The 20,621-nt window shown below is 36.2% G+C and overlaps 1 protein-coding gene across 7 annotated transcripts in view; it reads right to left on the bottom strand.

Moving 5' to 3' along the window:
* Positions 1 to 9,948: 9,948 nt before the first annotated feature.
* The window catches only part of LOC113119634 (hyccin-like), a 37,106-nt gene continuing 26,433 nt past the window's right edge, over positions 9,949 to 20,621 (bottom strand). For 6 of the 7 annotated variants that reach the window (XM_026289234.1, XM_026289235.1, XM_026289236.1 and 3 more), the window contains exons 8-11: positions 19,703 to 19,819; positions 18,981 to 19,068; positions 18,550 to 18,709; positions 9,949 to 12,142 (exon numbers count right to left, since the gene is read on the bottom strand). In XM_026289234.1, coding sequence (XP_026145019.1) covers positions 11,649 to 12,142; positions 18,550 to 18,709; positions 18,981 to 19,068; positions 19,703 to 19,819 — 859 coding nt within the window. In that variant the 3' untranslated portion in view covers positions 9,949 to 11,648. Of the gene's footprint in view, positions 12,143 to 15,623; positions 15,918 to 18,549; positions 18,710 to 18,980; positions 19,069 to 19,702; positions 19,820 to 20,621 lie in introns of all 7 variants that reach the window. The other variant, XM_026289241.1, reaches the window with a different exon arrangement.

Raw genomic sequence — 20,621 nt, 5'->3', positions numbered from 1 at the left:
TAGCAATGATTTGGCAATAAATATTTTCCATGGTCATATCTAATAATTTATTTGCAACGCTGCTTTTATTTTACGTGTCAGTCTAGTTTGAGCTTGCGATACCATTTTTCCTTTGGGCTTCACTATTCTGCATGTCTCTCCTTGTGGCACTGTTTTGACTTGGGGGCAGAGTCAATGGACGGGGATGTGTACAACATGCCTCCATGGAAGTGACGTCATCGGCCCGAGACGCAGCTCACTGATCCAGGCATAGACAGTAAAAGAAACTTTTACTCACTGATCCAGGTCCTAAAAAAAAAAAAAAAAATAGATTGTTGTAAAGCCTTGAAACGTTATCCTTTTTAAGGACTTTAGTATACTTATTTTGTAGTTGGAGATATGGATTTGTTTTTAATACCCCTCTGTATATAGTTCTTATTTTTGTTTTTTGTTTGTTGATTTATTTAGTATTTACTTTTTTTCACAATTATTGTCAGGTTGAAAAAACAGTATTTATATTTTTGCTTTTATTGTTCATTTGTATGTGAATTGTCACTAAATAAAGCATAAAAAAAAAATCTAGGTCCTGTCAAGATGAGCAGAGACTTTCGAGTGGATCGTTTATTTTTATTCAGTAGCATTAAAACATTCATGTTTTCGTTTTATTTACTTTATTAACAAATGTATGTGTATTAGCAGCGTTTGCTCAAGTTAAAGAAGTTGTTAACATGAAAATCTGCTGTTTATTTCTCTCGATGTGCACACTTTTATAGCATTATGTGTATTGGGTTCACGAATCATTTGAGTCAGTTCAGGAGTTCGTAGCGGGATCGCGAATCATTTGAGTCAGTTCGGGAGTTCGTAGCGGGATCGCGAATCATTTGAGTCAGTTCGGGAGTTCGTAGCGGGATCGCGAATCATTTGAGTCAGTTCGGGAGTTCGTAGCGGGTTCGCGAATCATTTGAGTCAGTTCGGGAGTTCGTATCGGGATCGCGAATCATTTGAGTCAGTTCGGGAGTTCGTAGCGGGTTCGCGAATCATTTGAGTCAGTTCGGGAGTTAGTAGCGGGTTCGCGAATCATTTGAGTCAGTTCGGGAGTTCGTAGCGGGATCGCGAATCATTTGAGTCAGTTCGGGAGTTCGTAGCGGGATCGCGAATCATTTGAGTCAGTTCGGGAGTTCGTAGCGGGATCGCGAATCATTTGAGTCAGTTCGGGAGTTCGTAGCGGGTTCGCGGATCATTTGAGTCAGTTCGGGAGTTCGTAGCGGGATCGCGAATCATTTGAGTCAGTTCGGGAGTTCGTAGCGGGATCGCGAATCATTTGAGTCAGTTCGGGAGTTCGTAGCGGGATCGCGAATCATTTGAGTCAGTTCGGGAGTTCGTAGCGGGTTCGCGAATCATTTGAGTCAGTTCGGGAGTTCGTAGCGGGATCGCGAATCATTTGAGTCATTTTGGTGATCGCAAATCATTTGAAGCAGTTCGGGAGTTCAAGGAGTATCCCTTGTATCATGACACATATGCTGATGTTCCCAGATAGCAAATGACATGTGGCCCAGTTCTGGCCCACATATCCCATATTCTTCTGGCCCACATACCGCGCGGAATGACGGCGATGACTCAACCTGAGTCTGGCTGACATATGTCAGCCACAACTGAACCAGATCTGGGCCACATCTCAGAAATGGTGTGGGTGACATCTGGGCCAGATCTGGCCCAGTTTTGTCTGACAGAAGTCAGCCACAACTGTACCAGATCCATGCCGCATCTCACAAATGGCATGGGCGACACCTGGCCCAGATGTCAACCACGCCATTTCTGAGATGTGGCCCAGATCCGTCCCAGTTGTGGCTGACTTCTGGGTTAGATATGGCCCATATTTACCCTTTCTAGACACAAAAGAATATGTTATTCATCCAGAATAAAGAAAACACTCATGTAGTCTAAACTGCTTTATTAAAATATAAAAATTAGACAAATAAATGTACATACATATATAAAACAAATACATTTACATTATTACAAAATAAAAAATACAGATAAAAATTTATAAATATAGTTAAATACACATTAACATTACATTTACATTTAGCAAAAACTTTTATCCAAAGCAACTTACAAATGAGGACAATGGAAGCAATCAAAATCAACAAAAGAGCAATGATATACAGGTGCTGGTCATATAATTAGAATATCATCAAAAAGTTGATTTATTTCACTAATTCCATTCAAAAAGTGAAACTTGTATATTATATTCATTCATTACACACAGACTGATATATTTCAAATGTTTATTTCTTTTAATTTTGACGTTTATATTCAGACGCGGCAGAGAGGAGTGAGTATGAGAAACATTCAGATACACAGGCTGATTCAGTCTTCTGAATTGGGAGTAGCGAACATGCATTATAAACTTCTTTCAAATTAGAATCTGTTGTGGAGATAAAATGTGCAAGATAACGTATATGTTCTAATAAAAACATCAAACAAAACAAATGTATCTTTTACTCTCCAGTACTGAAAGCAGAACTGATAAGGGAGCCCTTGATACTGTGACACAGCTCTTTCAAATTAACATTACCTTTTTTGCAGTGGCGGTAGTTTGTATGTCCATCTATAGTTGCCATCATCTAAGGTCTTTTGAGTACTGGTATCATCTGAAGTCCTCACAAGTCCTGCAAGTCCTGTGCTGTGCAGTTTCTAATAACCCTGGGATGGACATTTGCAGAAACAGGAAGATTAGCATAGCTGCTGTTCATATCATTTCAGGCAATGTGCATTTTTTACTATTTCATCAATGGAGTACATTGAGTACTATTTTTAATCTAGTAGGTTTAAACAAAAATAATTTTTCTAGATCCCTTAATAAACATATTATTTGTTGTCTGTTTTTGGGGAACAGACACAGTCTCTATAGAATGGACTGCATATGCCAGAGTAACATTTAATACATTTTAATAAAATTTAACTGGGAGGAACATTATAACTGTAATTTACACAACCATTCAAGAGTTTGGGGTCTGTAAGATATTTTATGCCTTTATAAAAAATCTCTTATGCTCACCACGGCTCCATTTATTGAATCAAATTACAGTAAAATGGTAACACTGTGACTATTACAATTCAAAACAACTCTTTTCTATGTGAATATTATGTTAAAATGTCATGTATTCCTTTGATCAAAGCTGTATTTTCAGCATCATTACTCCAGTCTTCAGTGACACATCTTCAGAAATCATTCTAATATGATGATTTACTGCTCAAGAAACATTTCTGATTATGATCAATGTTAAAATACAGACGAGCTGAAATTCGCTGTTACATAGACTCCAAACATTTGAATGTTAGTGTTACATGCATCAAATTGTTCAAAATCATCTGTTTCAAATAAATGCAGGTCTTTTGAACTTTGTATTCATCTGTGAATCCTGAAAAATAAAATGCATCACGGTTTCCACAAAAAAAATGAAGCAGCACAACTGTTTCAACGCTGATAATAAGTTTGAATACTTAATACTGGAGGAATGATGCTGAAAATACAGCTGCACATCACAGGAATAAATTAGTTTATAATGTATTCACATAGAAAACAGCTATTTTAAATTGTAATAATATTGCACAATATTACTCTTTTTACATATTTTAATCAAATAATTATTACAGAGGTGAGCAGAAGATAATTATTACAAATTGTATCAACTTCAAGCTTTTGAACAGTAGTGTAGTGTATATTTGAGGTTTGACTTACTGTACTAGTCTTGTGGTCAATAGCATCTTGGAGATGTTGTCTTACAGTAGGTTCACTCCGACTCTGCTGGATGCAGCAGGCCATCAGCACTGAAGAATCTAGGAACAAAACAAGCAATTTGACACAGAGCCAACAATATTTAGTCTGCAGTTCCAGGTTTAATAGATGGAAACAAGCTAGAGCAGGTGAAATGCAAAAAATAAATAAATAAAATAACAGATTCATTGCGATAGATGTTGTGAAAAAAATGCATATTAGGTCACTTAACCTTTTCAGCGCTTCCTACATCTCTGTCAGCAGCTCCCTTCAGAAATATTGAAATCTTGAAAACTCCCTTCTGTTGCAGAAGGATTATTTTGTCACTCTTGAAATCGCAGAACAGTTTTATGTTTACCATAAAAGATCAAAACAACTTTAGTTTTCTGCCAATTTTCGCGCTCCTTGATAACGTGACGTCATCGATAAACAGTAAAGTGTAAATGTTAAGGTTAAATAAATTAAGCAATTTCCAATCATCCATTGAAAGATTACCAACAAAACAGTCAAAAGCTATCATCTACAGATGAAGATTTGATTAAAAGCCCAAACTTTAACAAATAAGAGCACAATAGAGTTATCATACCTGACGATACGTCGTCTGAAAACGGTAGAAATGCTAACGGACTTTTTCGAAGACATTAAACCTTTCCTATAAAGTAAATAAACAATAGAAGCGAGTCAAATACAAGTAAGAGAAGTGTCAACAACAGTTATAAGTAATATTTGTGTGATTTTATGGACTTAACTCACCTGAAAACAGAGAAATCAGCGAGAAACGCGGTGTTTCCTCGTGACATTTGCAGTGTTGCGCTCCGTTTCCATGGCAACTCCATCCGGTCCGCGCGCACGCCCATGAAAGCACGTCACGAATTAAAAGTCACACGCTTACGTTACATAAATAAACATATGAATAAACATATGCCCCTTATTTTTTTTCTGTAAGAGGGGGCGCGGCCATTTGTAGATTTAATGTGTCTGGCTTTCGGTGTCATTCCAGCTATATTAGCTGTACAAACAGCTTGTTTTGCTGTTTACTGTTGCAAACTGCTGTATCTTACCATGTTAATTTTAATGTATTGTCTTAATTATGAACGTACTGGTTTGTAGTGCAAACAGTTTTACCGTTTACTGCACTTTGTTCTTCTTGTTATTTCCCTATAACCATGACCATAAGTCTCACACATTCACATACAATTGCTTGAGGGATAGAATTAGATCACTACATAATTCAAAATGTCATTCAATTATGATATTGGTAATTTAAAATTCATTTTGTAGTTCTATAGCCCAGTGCAAAATGCCAGGCCTGCACATAATAGTGGGACAAAGTGGCACTTTTATAGTTTAAGATTTTGTATTGTTGCTTTTACGAACACTCATATATGTAAGTGTGTGTGAATATATATGTGTGTGTGTGTGTGTATAAGGTGCATCTTGAAGAAATGTGAATATCATGAAAAAAGTTCATTTTTTGTAATTTTTTTATTAAAAAGTGAAATTGTCATATATTCTAAAGATTCATAATTTTTTTTTTTTTGATGATTAGAGCTTAATTTAATGAATGTAATTATTGCATTTAAAAGTATAAAAAAGGAGTTAAACAAATATTATTTAATTCTTTAAAATGATTTTTAGAGAAACTTTGTCCTGTGGTGTGACAGTACAGGTGTCACAATGGAGGACTTTTTTTTTTTTTATCACACCAAAAGACGTTTCAGCCTTTTCTGTCAATTAATGACCTTGCTATTCCAAGCTAACTTGTCATTAGTGGCACGCAAGACACATTTGCAAACTTTTCTAAGATTATGTAGCTTAACATGCACTTTTTAATAAAAAAAATATATAATTTAGGGGTGTCATATTAATGCACAACAAAGCATAAAACATTTGTTGAGGTTCCAAAAAAGTTCAAAGGACATGGTGTCACACCAGAGGACATGGTACAAAAATGTAAAAAAAATCAAATAACATTGCAGCTTCATAACAGGTCCGTGTAGGTCAAATAAATGTGTGTATGTATTTATATTACGTGTCCTGAAATATTATGGGCGTCCAGTACTCAAAAAAGTTTTAGATCCACTGACCGGTAAAGTAAGGTGATCTGCCAGGACGTGTCTTAAGAAAATGGCACATCTGGTCACCTGGTATAGGCCATATCTGGCCCACATACAACAAGCCAGAACTCAACCTAAAACCGGTTTGTCGCACACGGGCCAGATCTGGCCCACACACGGAAAGCCACGACTCAAAATAAAGCCGGTTTGTCACACACGGGCCAGATCTGGCCCACACACAGCAAGCCACGACTCAAACTAAAGCCGGTTTGTCACACACGGGCCAGATCTGGCCCACACACAGCAAGCCACGACTCAAACTAAAGCCGGTTTGTTGCACACGGGCCAGATCTGGCCCATAATCAGCATGCCACAACTCAAACTAAAACCGGCTTGATGTGTGTGGGCCAGAGATGGCCCATATAACCTCTGCCGCTGCCAGAACTGAGCCAGATGTGCCATAGTTGGCCCAGATGAGGCCCGGATATGTTTGCTATCTGGGTTGTGTCTCTATCTCACTTTTTTTTTTGTCTTTGCCTCTGTCTCTGTTTTATTTTATTTTCCAATCAAGCCTGACTGGCTTCACTCGTCCTGGCAGAACAGGGATAAGAAGCAAACATTAAGCAGTGCACTGACACACTCTTACTCTACAAAGATATACCGGTCAAAGGACTTTATCTCTGTGTTTATGTACACTTAAAGCCAAGTATAATTAGAAACGCGGGGCTCTATACACTAATATTTTTGAAGGAGCACTTACACAGCACTTACAAATTGCATAAATAATCTTATGTGGCTAATGTATCAAATAAAAAATCTGGAATACAGAAATATGAAATTATGAAAAAAATTAGAAAGGTACTTTGCCACTAGGTGGTGGCATGCCACTGCCTCAATGAGTGAGTCGGTCAGTCATTTAATCAATGGATTCGTTTGAAACGGATGATTCATTCAGAAAAAAAAGTACAAGAGTTACTCAAGCAAATTTATTCAGTAAACACCACTGTGTGCTGCTGCAGAGCATAACAACCTGCATTGTTTGGAAACATTTCCTTTGCGAAATAAGTCTTTTTTATTATCTTGATTATTGAACTGTTGTCCTGACAGAAATGTCTGCCACAGACCGTGCTTAGCAAACATTATAAGTGGCTGTGCGTGCAAACTGCCATCGTTAATCTTGCAGAGACGGCGAGCTTGAGCGGGGAGTTCTTTGTCGTGAGTGAGCAGGAGTAAGTATTCTGATTAATTATTTTGTATAGTATTTTAAAATGTAACGCCAGTACGCCATATTAAGTCAATTGCTTGCGAGTTTCTCCTTCAGTCTGTTTGGTAATGCGACAGAGAGCCGAGTGGTTATGACGCAATCGTTAGCCTATTTTTTACAAAAACTGTTTCTACGGGGCCATAATGTAACATAGAAGGTAATGGAGCCCTTTATACATTGTCGTGTATCTTTAGAAATAAATAATGGACAAACGGAGTCTTTAAACGCCTCAGATGTAAAGTTATTCGCTGTCAAAGTGACGCCAAAATGAATGGGAGTCAATAGCCGCATTTCCACTGTCGGGCCAGTGCGAGCCAGGGCTTAAAGCGGGCCGGGCGGGGCTCATAGCCCCGGGCCAGTAGCACGAGGCCAGAATAGCGCAGGGTTTCCACAGAGGAGCTTGAAGCACCGCTGCACGTCACTAAAACACGCCCTTTACACGCCTCTCAGAACAACGTCATGCAACCTCATTATTTCACCAACAAAGAGAAGTTATCAGAAAACTAAGAAATAAGCCACTGGAACATGCGCGATCACAAAACCAACATGATAAAAGCGGCCGTTTGTTTGCATGCTTTGTTATATATTCAAATTCAAAAGCATCGATGTTTTAACTATAGAATTGATTTATTTTATCAGGACTCAAAATTAATCACACATAAATACACTTATTACTATTTTATTTATTTATTTATTTTTAACGCTTATGAAAATAGCCTGCTTATTCAGTCGAGTCTGTTTCTGTTTATTAGCCACAGTAGCCGTCACATTTAGAATTAATGATAATATCTCTATTTTTATAAAAACTCCCGAACAAAAAACATTATTAGGCTATATTCTTTTATGATAGGCAACGTGAGAAAAACTCTCGAGACGAGGCTTGTGACAGATAATATAAGTTACTTAATATATACACGACTGTGATAGAGAATAAGAAGCTGACGTCTGATTTCTCCAAGCAGTCATATTTAACATCTTTACTGTGTAACGTTAATGTTTAGCGTGCATAGTCTTTTACATCGCTTATAAATATTTCTGCCTTGTTTAGTGATTATAATCCACATCGGATCAAGTTATTTCAAACACTTGCTGCTAACTAAGAGTGAGTTTTGAGCTTAACTTATTTTAAAAGTCTTTAATGCTGCTGTTACAGCTGTTATCTTTCTGAAATGATCCGCGCTGACGCTCTCCAGACGCTGAGAAACTCCGCCTTTGTTCATAACCCCTCCTCTAGCCCCAGCTGGCCCGCTTTGGCCCAAGGTTTTCGTCGGGCCAAAAAACTTGGCCGTTGGCCCCGAGGAAGCCCCGGCGAGGCACGATCAAGCCCCGGAAGTGACTGTGGAAACGCGACTGGCCCTGGCACGCACTAGCACGCCCGGTCCTAGCTCGATAGTGGAAACATGGGAATGCTAACGCAAGTGAAGTTCTGCTAAAAGATGGCAGCCCCCACCCGACTTCAACTTCGGGTAGAGTTCCTTGCCCCCTGGCTCTCTCTCATGAGGCCAATAAGGAAGTGACTAAAACTGCAATTCATCGACTGGCCGCTTGAGGCTGGCTGCAAAAGGGAGTCAGTCCCACAGACTCCCCATGTTAAAATGCCCAAATTTACAGCAGAAAAAAACGTTTACAGCCTGGTTCAAAAAATTATTTTGGTCTATATTGCTAATTTTGCCCTTCATGACAACTGTTGGGGGGGGTGAATTTTTTTTTAACTCATCCGTTTAAATTATATTAAGACTTAAAGTTCTGCATAATTAAGGGCGTGGCCACTTGAGTGACAGGTGGATTGCCGCTGTTGACAATGCCGTCGCACTGGGTGGGCGTGGCTTCAGTAATCAGCTCCCGCCTTTTTGCCCATTTTCGATTATCCGGGAGAGTCGCGCGGTGACGCGCTGCCAAGATGGCGACGGCCCCTCTACACACTTTAGGCTTCAAAACCGCTATTGAGGAGTCTGTGGGTGACGTCACGGACACTACGTCCATATTTTTTTTACAGTCTATGATGACAACGCGTAACTTACTTGGGTAAATTTACAGACACTGTGGACGTGAGAGTCGAGAGATATTTATTTATTTATTTAAATTCTAATGTAAATTACTTTATTGGGCATGATAACTCATTGATGGCATGGTGGTAATAAAAACATTCGGGGCTTTACTGAAAACATTCGGGGCTCCAGCCCACCCTGATTATTTTATTTCATTTTATTTTATGAAAAATGCGTCATTAATACCAAATTAAATATTATATTTAAATATAATTTGACAATTCCTTGAATTGCTTATTAAAGGCAAATATTTTTTTAATTACACTATTATTTTTTGCTTTATTGATTAAAATTAGTCTTTGATAACCAATTAAATATTATATGTAAATGAATGCACTTTGAAAGTTTACTTAAATTAGTGAATAAAGAGACAGATATATTTTAAATACAATATTATTTTATTTGATCTTGCTTTATGAAAAATGCATCATTAATACTAAATTAAATATATCAAATGTATGCATTTTGAAAATATACTTAATAATGGAAACTAAATAAGCCAACCAAATCACAGTCAAATAAATATATTTTAATTACTCTATTACTTTATTTCATTTTGCTTTGTTTATAAAAAAATTCATTAATATATTAAATTGTTTAATGTAAATGCTTTGTTATATATAAAAATGTGTGTGTATATATATATATATATATATATATATATATATATATATATATATATATATTTTAATGACAAAATATTCAATTAATAATAACATTTTAAAGCCATTTAGATTCATGTTAAGAATATTTTAATTTAACATCTAGTAAAAACATTTACGTGTATATTGTCTGATTACATTAAAATCCAGAGGCAAATTGAAATAGAAATCTTTATTTTCAGACTGTAACCATGTTACTTTTGTTTGACAAAAGGCAGAAAAATGACTGTAGTACAATAATATTTACAATTCACCACAAAATATTCACATTCTCCAAATAATCTGAGCTCTGTTATTGATGATCCACTTCAAAACACAAACCATTATGAGCAGAAAACCTCCTCAAAAACATCATCTTCAAATAGAAAACAGTGACACCAGACACATACTGGTGCAGAAACAATGAAAGCAGAAAATAGATGCGATAATTATATTCATTTTTAAATCAAGAGTTAATTTCTGTCTTATAATCACACTGTTTTCTGGGTCTCTGCATGACATCGGTGTGACACGTGTTAACTAATACCAGTTTAACCAGTAATACTAACCGACCCGCCTCACGTGTCAAAGCTCATATAATAACCATATTGCTTTAGAAACCGAATATGACTCTCGAGTTGGTCCGATTTCTTAAGCATTTTCCTCCTTGGAAGCTTCCCATTTCTGGAAACTGTGACGTGATGGCTTCGGGTTGGAGCCCAGTGCATGCTGGGATACGTATAGAAGAGGAACTGCAGTTCGCACACATAAAAAAACGTTCATCATGTCATTAAAAAGTCTGAATCTGCATTAAAAATACACAACATCTGACTTCACACGGAGTAAAAACACTTCAAAAATGCATGACTTTGGAGATCCATCACGACTGACGAAAACCGAAGGAGAAAAAATAAACAGACTTCCTGTAAGGTGCTGCAGTTTCCTGCCACAAGGTGGCAGCGGTGAGCTTAGGGTCATAGGTCAGAGGTCACGTGGATCCTGAAACCCAAATCCACTGAGACGGCAGCGGAGAGAGAAGAACGAGTCAAAACTGTGGAGTTTTTAAATGTTTTTGAAACTCTTCTGTTCACCGAGGCTGTGCTTATAAGATGAAAAATACAATTAAATAAAAATCTGAAAATTAAATCTTGAATGTACATGGATGCAATCTGACAATTTCCTTGAATTTCTTAATAATGAAAGCCAAAGAAAATCACAGGCAAATGTGTTTTAATTATATCATTTTATTTTGTTTTGCTATTAATTAAAAATTGCATCATTAATACAAAATTAAATAGTAAATGTAAATGTATGCATTTGATAGTTTACTTTAAAGTAGTGAATAACGAAAGGGAAAAAAGATCTGACTTCACATGAATCCGGTCTGATTTCTTCAGGGTTTTCCAGGCAGTTTGTAAACAAGCATCCGAACTCCTGGAAACTGTGACACGATGGCTTCAGGTTGGAGCGTAGTGCATGCTGGGATACGCAGAGAAAAGGAACCGCAGTTCGTACACGTAAAAATCGACTAAGAATACAATGAAACCGTCCAAATCGGCTTAAAAATACACAATATCTGACTTCAAATGAATCTGGTCTGATTTCTTCTGGATTTTCCACTCAGGTTTGAAATCAAGCATCCGAACTCCTGGAAGAGAAGACGAACTGCAGGTCGCACACGTAAAAAAACCTTCATGAAAACGTCCGAACCTGCGTTAAAAATACACGTCTGATTTCACATAAAAACACTTCAAAAATGCATGACTTTGGTCATCGATCAAGACTGACGGAAACCGAAGGAAAACAATAAACAGACTTCCTGTAAGGTGCTGCAGTTTCCTGCCACAAGGTGGCAGCGGTGAGCGTCTCCGTTTAGGGTCACAGGTCAGAGGTCACGTGGATACTGATGGTGGGCGAGCGCTGCCGGTGCTGGTGGGCGGGGCTTAGGTGTTCAGAGTAAGCCACGCCCCCGTGCTCCGCCTCTGTGCCGTGATTGGCTGTGGGGCTGGAGGCGAGGACGCTGCTGACCTGCTCGAAGGAGCGCGAGAAGACCGATCCAGCGGTGCGCGACAGACTCAGCGAGCCGCTCTTGGTCAGCGTCAGCCGCTTGAGGGACAGCAGCTCCAGGTTCTCGCTCATGGCGCGGACGGTGGCCTGTTTGCGCGACAGCTGCTCCACGCCGGTCGCAGAGTCCTTGTCTTTGCTGGAGCGTCCCGTCAGGCGGCGCAGACCCTTCCCGCTCGGTTTCCCGCCGCTGCCGCTGATGACGATGGTCGGGGGGCTGCTCGGAGCGGCGCACGCTTGTGTGCAGATGCCCTCGTCCAGCTCCGAGATCTCCGTCAACTCATCCGGGGAACCCAGATCCACTGCGTCTGAGGCGGAGACAGACAGAGGTTTAACTATGGTTTGAAAAGACGTGTCTTCTGCTCACAGAGGCTGCGTTAATATGATGAAAAATACAGTAAAACAGCAAAATTGTGAAATAATAGTCATTTAATATATTTGACAGTTTAATATATTTAGCAGTCAATATATCAAAACATAAATTATGATTAGTAATATGCTTTGTTAAGAATTTAATTAGGGCAAATTTAAAGGTGATTTCCTCAGTATTTAGAAAGATAAAAAACTTCTTACCAGTAGTGTATGTTGTATTATTGTTATTAGTTGACATTGTATTATATATTATATTATTTAATTGTTGGTTGAATCTCACAAAAAATCCAGGACACATTTAACCACAAAATAAATAAATAAATAAATAAAATAACATTTGCATAGAAAATCAAGTGCAATTTCCCCTCAAATCCACATTACTGCAAAGCAAGGCTTCCCAAACTTGGATTTAATTAAATTTAATTAAATTATTAAATGTAAAATAAATATTTTTACATAATTTAAAATAAAAACAAACAATTAAAAACACATACTAAAAAATATTCAATATTTGATTAGCTTTTTTTTTTCAGTGGACTTGATATTTTAGTAAATATTTTACAACAAAGGGGGTTTGGCTGACCAAAAAATAAATTGGGAATCCCAGCTTTAATGTGAAAAACAGATCATTAATGTAATAATTATGTAACTGTAATACAGTAAATGAAAATAAATGGTCAAAACGGGTTATTAAAATTAGTATAAGAAATCCTAGTATTATATAATTTATCTAGTTTGTTTTCCACATTACAATTATAAATATTATATATTTTTTCCTCCACATTAAAATACAATAGTAATACAATCTGGGGCGAAATTTGATTAATTATTAAAAAAATTATAATAATTTAAAATATGAGCCGCATATTTTTAGTTTTATATAAGGTTTTTATGAGATTCACCAAGTGAACCAGATTGATTTTGCATGAATTTTTTATTGCATGTTAATAGGCAACAGATATTTAAAATCAGTGGATTAAATTGACATCTTTTCATTATGATGCACAAATGATATTTAAGAGCGTCAGCAGGTCAGAAAACACCAGACTCTACCGTGAGAGAGTTTAAGGAGATAAAGCACAGTCTGAAAGCACAGGAAGCTTTGGGATGTTTGCAGGGAACAGGAAGGAGCAACCAGAAGCTCAAACTAAAGGAGAAACACAGACTGACAGGAAGTGCTGATGTCTCTATCAGACTCATCACTTCCTGTCGGTCCGTCTCATCTAAAGAGAGGTGGTTTCCCTTGATAACCCAGCGGAGAAGTGTGGGGAAAGGAGGAATTGTGAATGGCAAACGTGAGCCGCAGCGCATTGATCTGGAGGAGAGACACTCAGGAATGAAGAAACAATAGTATCAAGTGAGAGAGAGAGAGAGTGAGATTGAGAGAGTGAAAGAGTGAGAGCGAGAGAGTGAGATTGAGAGAGAGTGAGTGGGTGAGAGAGATTGGGTGAGAGAGAGTGAGATTGAGAGAGAGAGTGAGAGAGTGAGATTTAGAGAGAGTGAGAGAGAGTGAGAGTGAGAAGGGAGATTGAGAGAGAGATTGAGAGAGTGAGAGATAGTGAGATTGAGAGAGTGAGATTGTGAGAGTGAGATTGAGAGTGAGATTGAGAGTGAGATTGAGAGAGAGAGTGAGATTGAGAGTGAGATTGAGAGAGTGAGAGAGTGAGAAGGGAGATTGAGAGAGAGTGAGATTGAGAGAGAGAGAGAGTGAGATTGAGAGAGTGAGACTGAGATAGAGTGAGAGTGAGAGATTGAGAGAGAGTGAGATTGTGAGAGTGAGATTGAGAGTGAGATTGAGAGAGTGAGAGAGAGTGAGAGAGTGAGAAGGGAGATTGAGAGAGAGTGAGAGAGAGAGAGAGTGAGATTGAGAGAGTGAGACTGAGATAGAGTGAGAGTGAGAGATTGAGAGAGAGTGAGAAGGGAGATTGAGAGAGAGAGTGAGATTGAGAGAGAAAGTGAGAGAGAGTGAGAGTGAGAGAACATGACTTCAGGAGACTGTTAATAACATCCACACAGGAATATTCCCCTTCAACAGAAGCTCTATCCACAACTCTGACAGAATGTCAATCACCACAATAAAACATTCTGATTGGTCCCCGAGTAAAAATCAATCTTAAATAATAATTTGATCCAATAACAAAACAATAATTATTATTATTAGTGCTGTTATTGTTATTATTAAATTACTATACACAACATATGTGTGTGTTAATGATAATAATATATAATAAAATATTTTCAAGTTAAACTGTACGTATAATTATATCTAATAGCAACATATAAATATGAACAATTACAATTATTATTTAATTTTTTTTTCAATAAAAATAGAAACATTTATTAGAATACATTATTATTATTATTAAGGTATTTTATAATAACGAATATATATATATATATATATATATATATATATATATATATATATATATATATATATATATATATATATATATATATATATAACTATATTTATTTACAGTAATTTAATACAATGTAATATAATTATAGAAAATAATGTATTAAAACAAAAAAAATACTATAAATTACAATACACAATATATTTTTATATAGTCTATATACACAGTGCTTATATAACAATAATAATAACAACAACGGCAATTATAATAATCATAATTTTTGTACATTAAAATCAACAAAAAAGAATATAATTTTTTTGCATATGTATATCTTTTCTTTATATTAAAACTGAAAAAACTAATCTAAATATGCAAAGTTACAGAAGAAAAATTCTGTAAAAATACCTGCATGTGTTTATGTACATTTATATACATATAAAATAATGTATATAATGTAGTGCTGTCAAATGGTCAGTTGTGTTCCGTGTAAACAAATATAATAAAATATAATATATAAGATTTCAAATTAATTCATTAAAATAAATTAGTGCTGTAAAATTATTAATAATGCTTAATTGCATCCAAAATACGTTTTGTTTACATAATATATTTATTTGTACTGTCTATTTTTATGTATATATAAATAAACACACATACAGCATGTATATATTTATATTCAAATATAAATATATGTAATATATAAACGTAAATTTTTTCTTAAATATATACATGCATGGTTGTGTATTTATCGCAATTAATCTTTTGACGGCACTAATATAAATACTGTTGTTGCAATTTTCCACATAGATGCACATAACCAGAAGTGCATCCATCTTAACATTAAAAATAATGCCTTTATTGCACATCTTTGTACAAACCTAATGTACACACGGTTTTACTGTGGTCATGAACACTGTCCATAGACTTCTGAACCAGAGATATTTCTGCTGGAGAACGCAAAAGCCAAGCTTCACATGGAAAACGGCCGAGCTTCGGAAGCGTTTGCATCTCATGAATAATTAAGAGGCTTATCAAGAAGCTCCGCCCACACAAGTACCTCTGGGCCCGAGGGAGAGGAGAGGGGAGGGGTGTGTGGGGCTCTAGAACTGAACCCGCCCCGCGGAGGGCGTCCCGTCCTCTAGGTGCCTCCGCACAGACTTCTGCCTCCTGACCTCTTGACCTCTAGGGTCGACCCCCAGCTCTGTGGCGCCCCCTAGCGCCTCCCCCTCCGTCCTGCTGCGCAGAGCCTCTCCGTTGAGCAGCCGCTCGCCGCTGACCCCTGTTACACTAATCTCAGGGATGGGCCCCGTCACGCAGGGGTCAGGGGACTCTACACTGTCCTCCTGAGACTCTGAGACACACACACACACACACAGATGCATGACGAGAGGCTGATGAGACACACATGGAAATCAAATCTGAAACATCAAGACAAACATAAACACTGCAAAAATCATACGATGAAAATGGACACGGATGACAATAAAATAAATCAACTCCCCATCGAAAGCGATGTTATTTTGAATTATATCATTATTATATAATTATTTTTTTAATCATACAGAAAAAATATTATAAAGTTATTTTTATAAAATATTGTAATTAATAAAATTTAATTGTACAAAAATCGTCTAATTTATTATAAAATATTTATTATTTTATAAATAATATAAATTATTTTAATATGCAATAACAACTATATATAGTTAATATTATAAACCCATGGCGGTTTAATAAAATATATATATATTCTAAAACATTATTATGATTATGAAATTATATTGCTATAGCATTTCATCATAATGATCATAATAATTACTTATAATATTTTATAATGACCATATATTGCAATAAACCTATATTTATTTAATAAAAATGTTATGATAAAATACAATGCATTGTATAATTGTTATAAAATGATACTGTAATTAATATTACACTTAAATGATATTGTTATTATATTTTATCAGCCTATAATACTAAGACGAATTACAATATTATTTGATAACAATAACCACATAATTATTTATTAGTGAATTAATCAAATATAACTATTTAATTGCAAAATGTAGTTATTATAAAACTAAAATGAAAATGATAATCGTAATATAAAATATGATACTATAATATTACAATTTATTATACTTTAAAAATATATTTTCACAAAAATATACTTTATTAATGATAATATTTTATATCTACACAATTATTACAAACTAGTTATTTCATAAAATAATAATTTAAAGTATAATAATATACAGTTACATTTTTAAAACATTTAAATGAATATTACATTAAAATTATATGACAAAATAAAATTATTATATATTAAGGAGTTACATTATTATATTATTGACAGAATTATGTTTTAATGCTAATGTTTATTAATTATAATATATGATTATTATTAATATAATTATAAAATACAACTATTGTTCAGCACTATTTATTTCTTAATGCTAATAATAAATGTAAATCCAAATTAACATCCACTTTATGTTATGAAACACTTGAGTTACAAACAGAAAGACTCAAAACAGTAAATCTAATATTATAAAACGGATATGATTTCCGCTCCGCCGAAGTCACCAGGACGAGGAAAAACCCTGCAGGGATTCAAAGCAGAATCCACCTCCAGAAGAATCATTTCCTGATCATTTACACAATCTGAGATGTTCATGTCTTTCTTTCTTCAGTCGCAAAGAAATCAAGTTTTTTGAGGAAAATATTATCCATATAGTGGACTTCAATGGTGCTCAACAGACTAAAGGTCAAAAATGCAGCTTTAAAGAGCTCTACACAATCCCAGCTGAGGAATAAGGGTCTTATCTAGAAAATCCATTGGACATTTACTGAAAAACATTTTCAGTTTTTTATACTAGGACTGTCAGTTGATTAAATTTCACCCACTCCTTTTTATTTCAATCCCCATAAATAATAAGCAGTGTCTCCCAACATTGCTGCTACTGTGATGTCACATTGGCCACAGGCTCCGCCCACAATAGTTGATAGACACTGCCGTTTTAACATAGAACCGCCCTGAGGGAGTTCACAGCAAGTTGTGTGTTGAGTATTTATTTGCAAAGGCTGGTATTGCCAGAGCTTGAGCTCTTGAAGCTCCGCCCTCTTCCCCCCGGAGCACCAGCTCATTTGCATTTAAAGGGAAAGACACGAAAATGGCTCATACCCAAAAAGTGGAAATTTGATAAAGCTATAAATAATAATCGATACGGTATTGTGAGTTAAAACTTCACATACACACTTTGAGGACATCAGAGACTTATTTTACATTTTGTGGAAAGGGGCATAAAAATTTGGCTGTGAAAGTACCAACAGAAGATTATTTAAAGCCATTATTGTGTTACATGAGATGCATAAAGTACACTTTCGTCTATCATAAAATCAGATTCGATTTTCTGCATTTTTGCATCCGTAGCATGCATTTTGATAGGAAAGGATGGAGAATACGAAAAAACGAATGCAAATATTTTGGACTCTGTGTGCCTAAAGACCAAGAGACCTTTAGAAATTAATATTTGATTCACAATATTTTGTTAAAAGAAAAAAAAAACATTTATTGTAAGAAAATTTAGGCTACAATGGCCTAACGAACTATGGAAGATAATTTGAGAAACATCAATAGTTCACTATTAGCGTGCATCGCAGCACTAATGCAAGCCAAGCATTTGTGTTATAAAGTGTATAAATATATATTTGTTTGCTAGATTAGACCCTTATTCCTCGGCTGGGATCCGTAGCTGCATTGAAACTGCATTTTGGACCTTGAAATCATTGGCCACCATTGAAGTCCACTATATGGAGGAAAACCCTGGAATGTTTTCCAAAAAAAAAACTAATTTCTTTGTGAAAAACATGAATATCTTGCATGACATGGGGGTGAATGCATTATCAGGAAATGTCTCTTCTGGAAGTGGACTTCTCCTTTAAGACGTCTCCGCGTCTGATGGAAGTGTGAGTCTCACCGTGGCGTTTCCAGCGGTGTCCGCGGATGGAGAGGCTGGTGACGGCGTTGCGGGAGATTCGGGAAGCCGTGGGGGTGATCTCCACCTGGATGGAGCGAGTTCCCTCTTTATTGGCCTTCAAAGACGCGCCGTGGAGAGACGACTTGATGGCGTTACCCACCTGAGCAAGAGACAGACTTTAGAGCAACACAAAACACCTTTTTAAACCTAAACGTGTGGATATATCTGCTGTTTGGTTTATATATTCCCAAATCAGGCATGGAGAAACGAAGTGTACACAAGCGTTACACTCGTGACCAGTAATTCCTGCTCTATGTTAGTTTGTGTGGTGCTGTGAGAGCCTGTGTTGGTCTTTCTAACAGGATCAGTGAATAAATGTGAGAAACGCTTCGGATGGATCGGTGTAATCTGTGCTGAAGCGTGAAACTCACCAGCAGCGCCTCGGGGAAGAGCTCCAGCTGTGATCGGTACAACACGTCATCCAGAGCCCTCGAGCCCAGATCCACCTCACCGTTACACCTGCACACACACACACACAGAGAGAGAGAGAGAGAGACAAGACACACACACACACACACACACACAGAGAGAGAGAGTGAAACACACAGACACACACACAGAGAGAGAGACAAGACACACACACACACACAGAGAGAGAGAGAGACAGACACAGAGACACACATAGAGACACACAGAGAGCGAGAGACACACACACAGAGAGAGAGAGAGAGAGAGAGACACACACACACACACACAAAACACAGAGAGAGAGAGAGAGAGAGAGAGAGAGACACACACACACACACACACACACAAACACAGAGAGAGAAAGAAAGAAAGAGAGACAAACAAAATCCTACATTTAAAAATCTTTTTGTGTTCAGAAGTAAAATAGAAAAAATTTACAATAGTAATGATAAAAAATAAGGTATACATGCTTAAAACAAAATGATTGAGTAGATTTTTTTACAAGTAATAATAAAATATATTAAATAATCTACCTAGTTTTACTTTGACCAGAGGGATCACATTTAGAAAGTATGAAAGAAATGTGTGATTATGATAATGAGGTGGGCGGGGCGTGGGGATACTTTAGGCCACACCCCCTCAGCCACACCCATAAACACACGTGTGATAGCAGGTCATGACTCACAGAGCGAAGTGAATGCCGGTGATGAGCTGCACGAGGAACTCTGACGTGACCATGAGCCTCGAGCTGATGCCTTTATAGCGGCGCACCTGCTGCCGCGGATATCCACAGATACTGACTCTACAACACACCGAAACAATCAAAATCTGAAGCATCTTCAGTCAAAAACACATGTTTGTCATTCACCGGTTTCAATTCATTACTAGGATCAGTGTTTAGTGTTATCGGGCCCATGAGGGAGTGTGATGTGACCTTTGACCTGCTTAATCTGAGGCCTGCAGTCAAGGGAATGATCTTTGATTGGTTGAGCAATCAGTCATGTGACCACAACAAACCTGACCTAAAGACCGGATGAGAGCAGATCTGAACTGCACACGGTCCAAAAATGCATATATTAAATGCTCATAAATTGCAAAGAAACTAGGTGAGATTAAATAAATACTAAATAATATAAAAAACAATATTTATTCACAAAACATTTAAAATTCATGATAAATAATGTGTTTGAAGAAAGAAAAGAAAAAGGAATACATTTAAATAAATAAGTTAATATTTTAGTTATTTGATCTATACATTCATTTATTTACCAACCAACAGCCTTGGTTGTGGGTAATAAATAAATAAATAAATAAATGTACTTAAACACACGTAATAAAAATAGCTGATAATTTATTTGAATATGTAAAAAAATGCATTCTGAATGAATTTTTTTTTTTAAATGAATAGATTTTAAATATTTATATAACAATTAATTAGAAATTTTTATATATATAATATATATAATTAAATCGAGTTTAAATTAAGTTTAAATTAATTGTAATATATTATTTAAATAAATTATTGCATTTTATTTTAATAAATTGATTTAAATAATTAAATTAGAATATATTTTTAACTAAACAAAAAAAAATAGGCTGGACAA

Source organism: Carassius auratus, chromosome 19 (genome assembly GCF_003368295.1).
Source record: "Carassius auratus strain Wakin chromosome 19, ASM336829v1, whole genome shotgun sequence".
In the NCBI taxonomy this organism is placed as follows: domain Eukaryota; kingdom Metazoa; phylum Chordata; class Actinopteri; order Cypriniformes; family Cyprinidae; genus Carassius; species Carassius auratus.
This window is presented reverse-complemented; position numbering and strand designations above follow the sequence as displayed.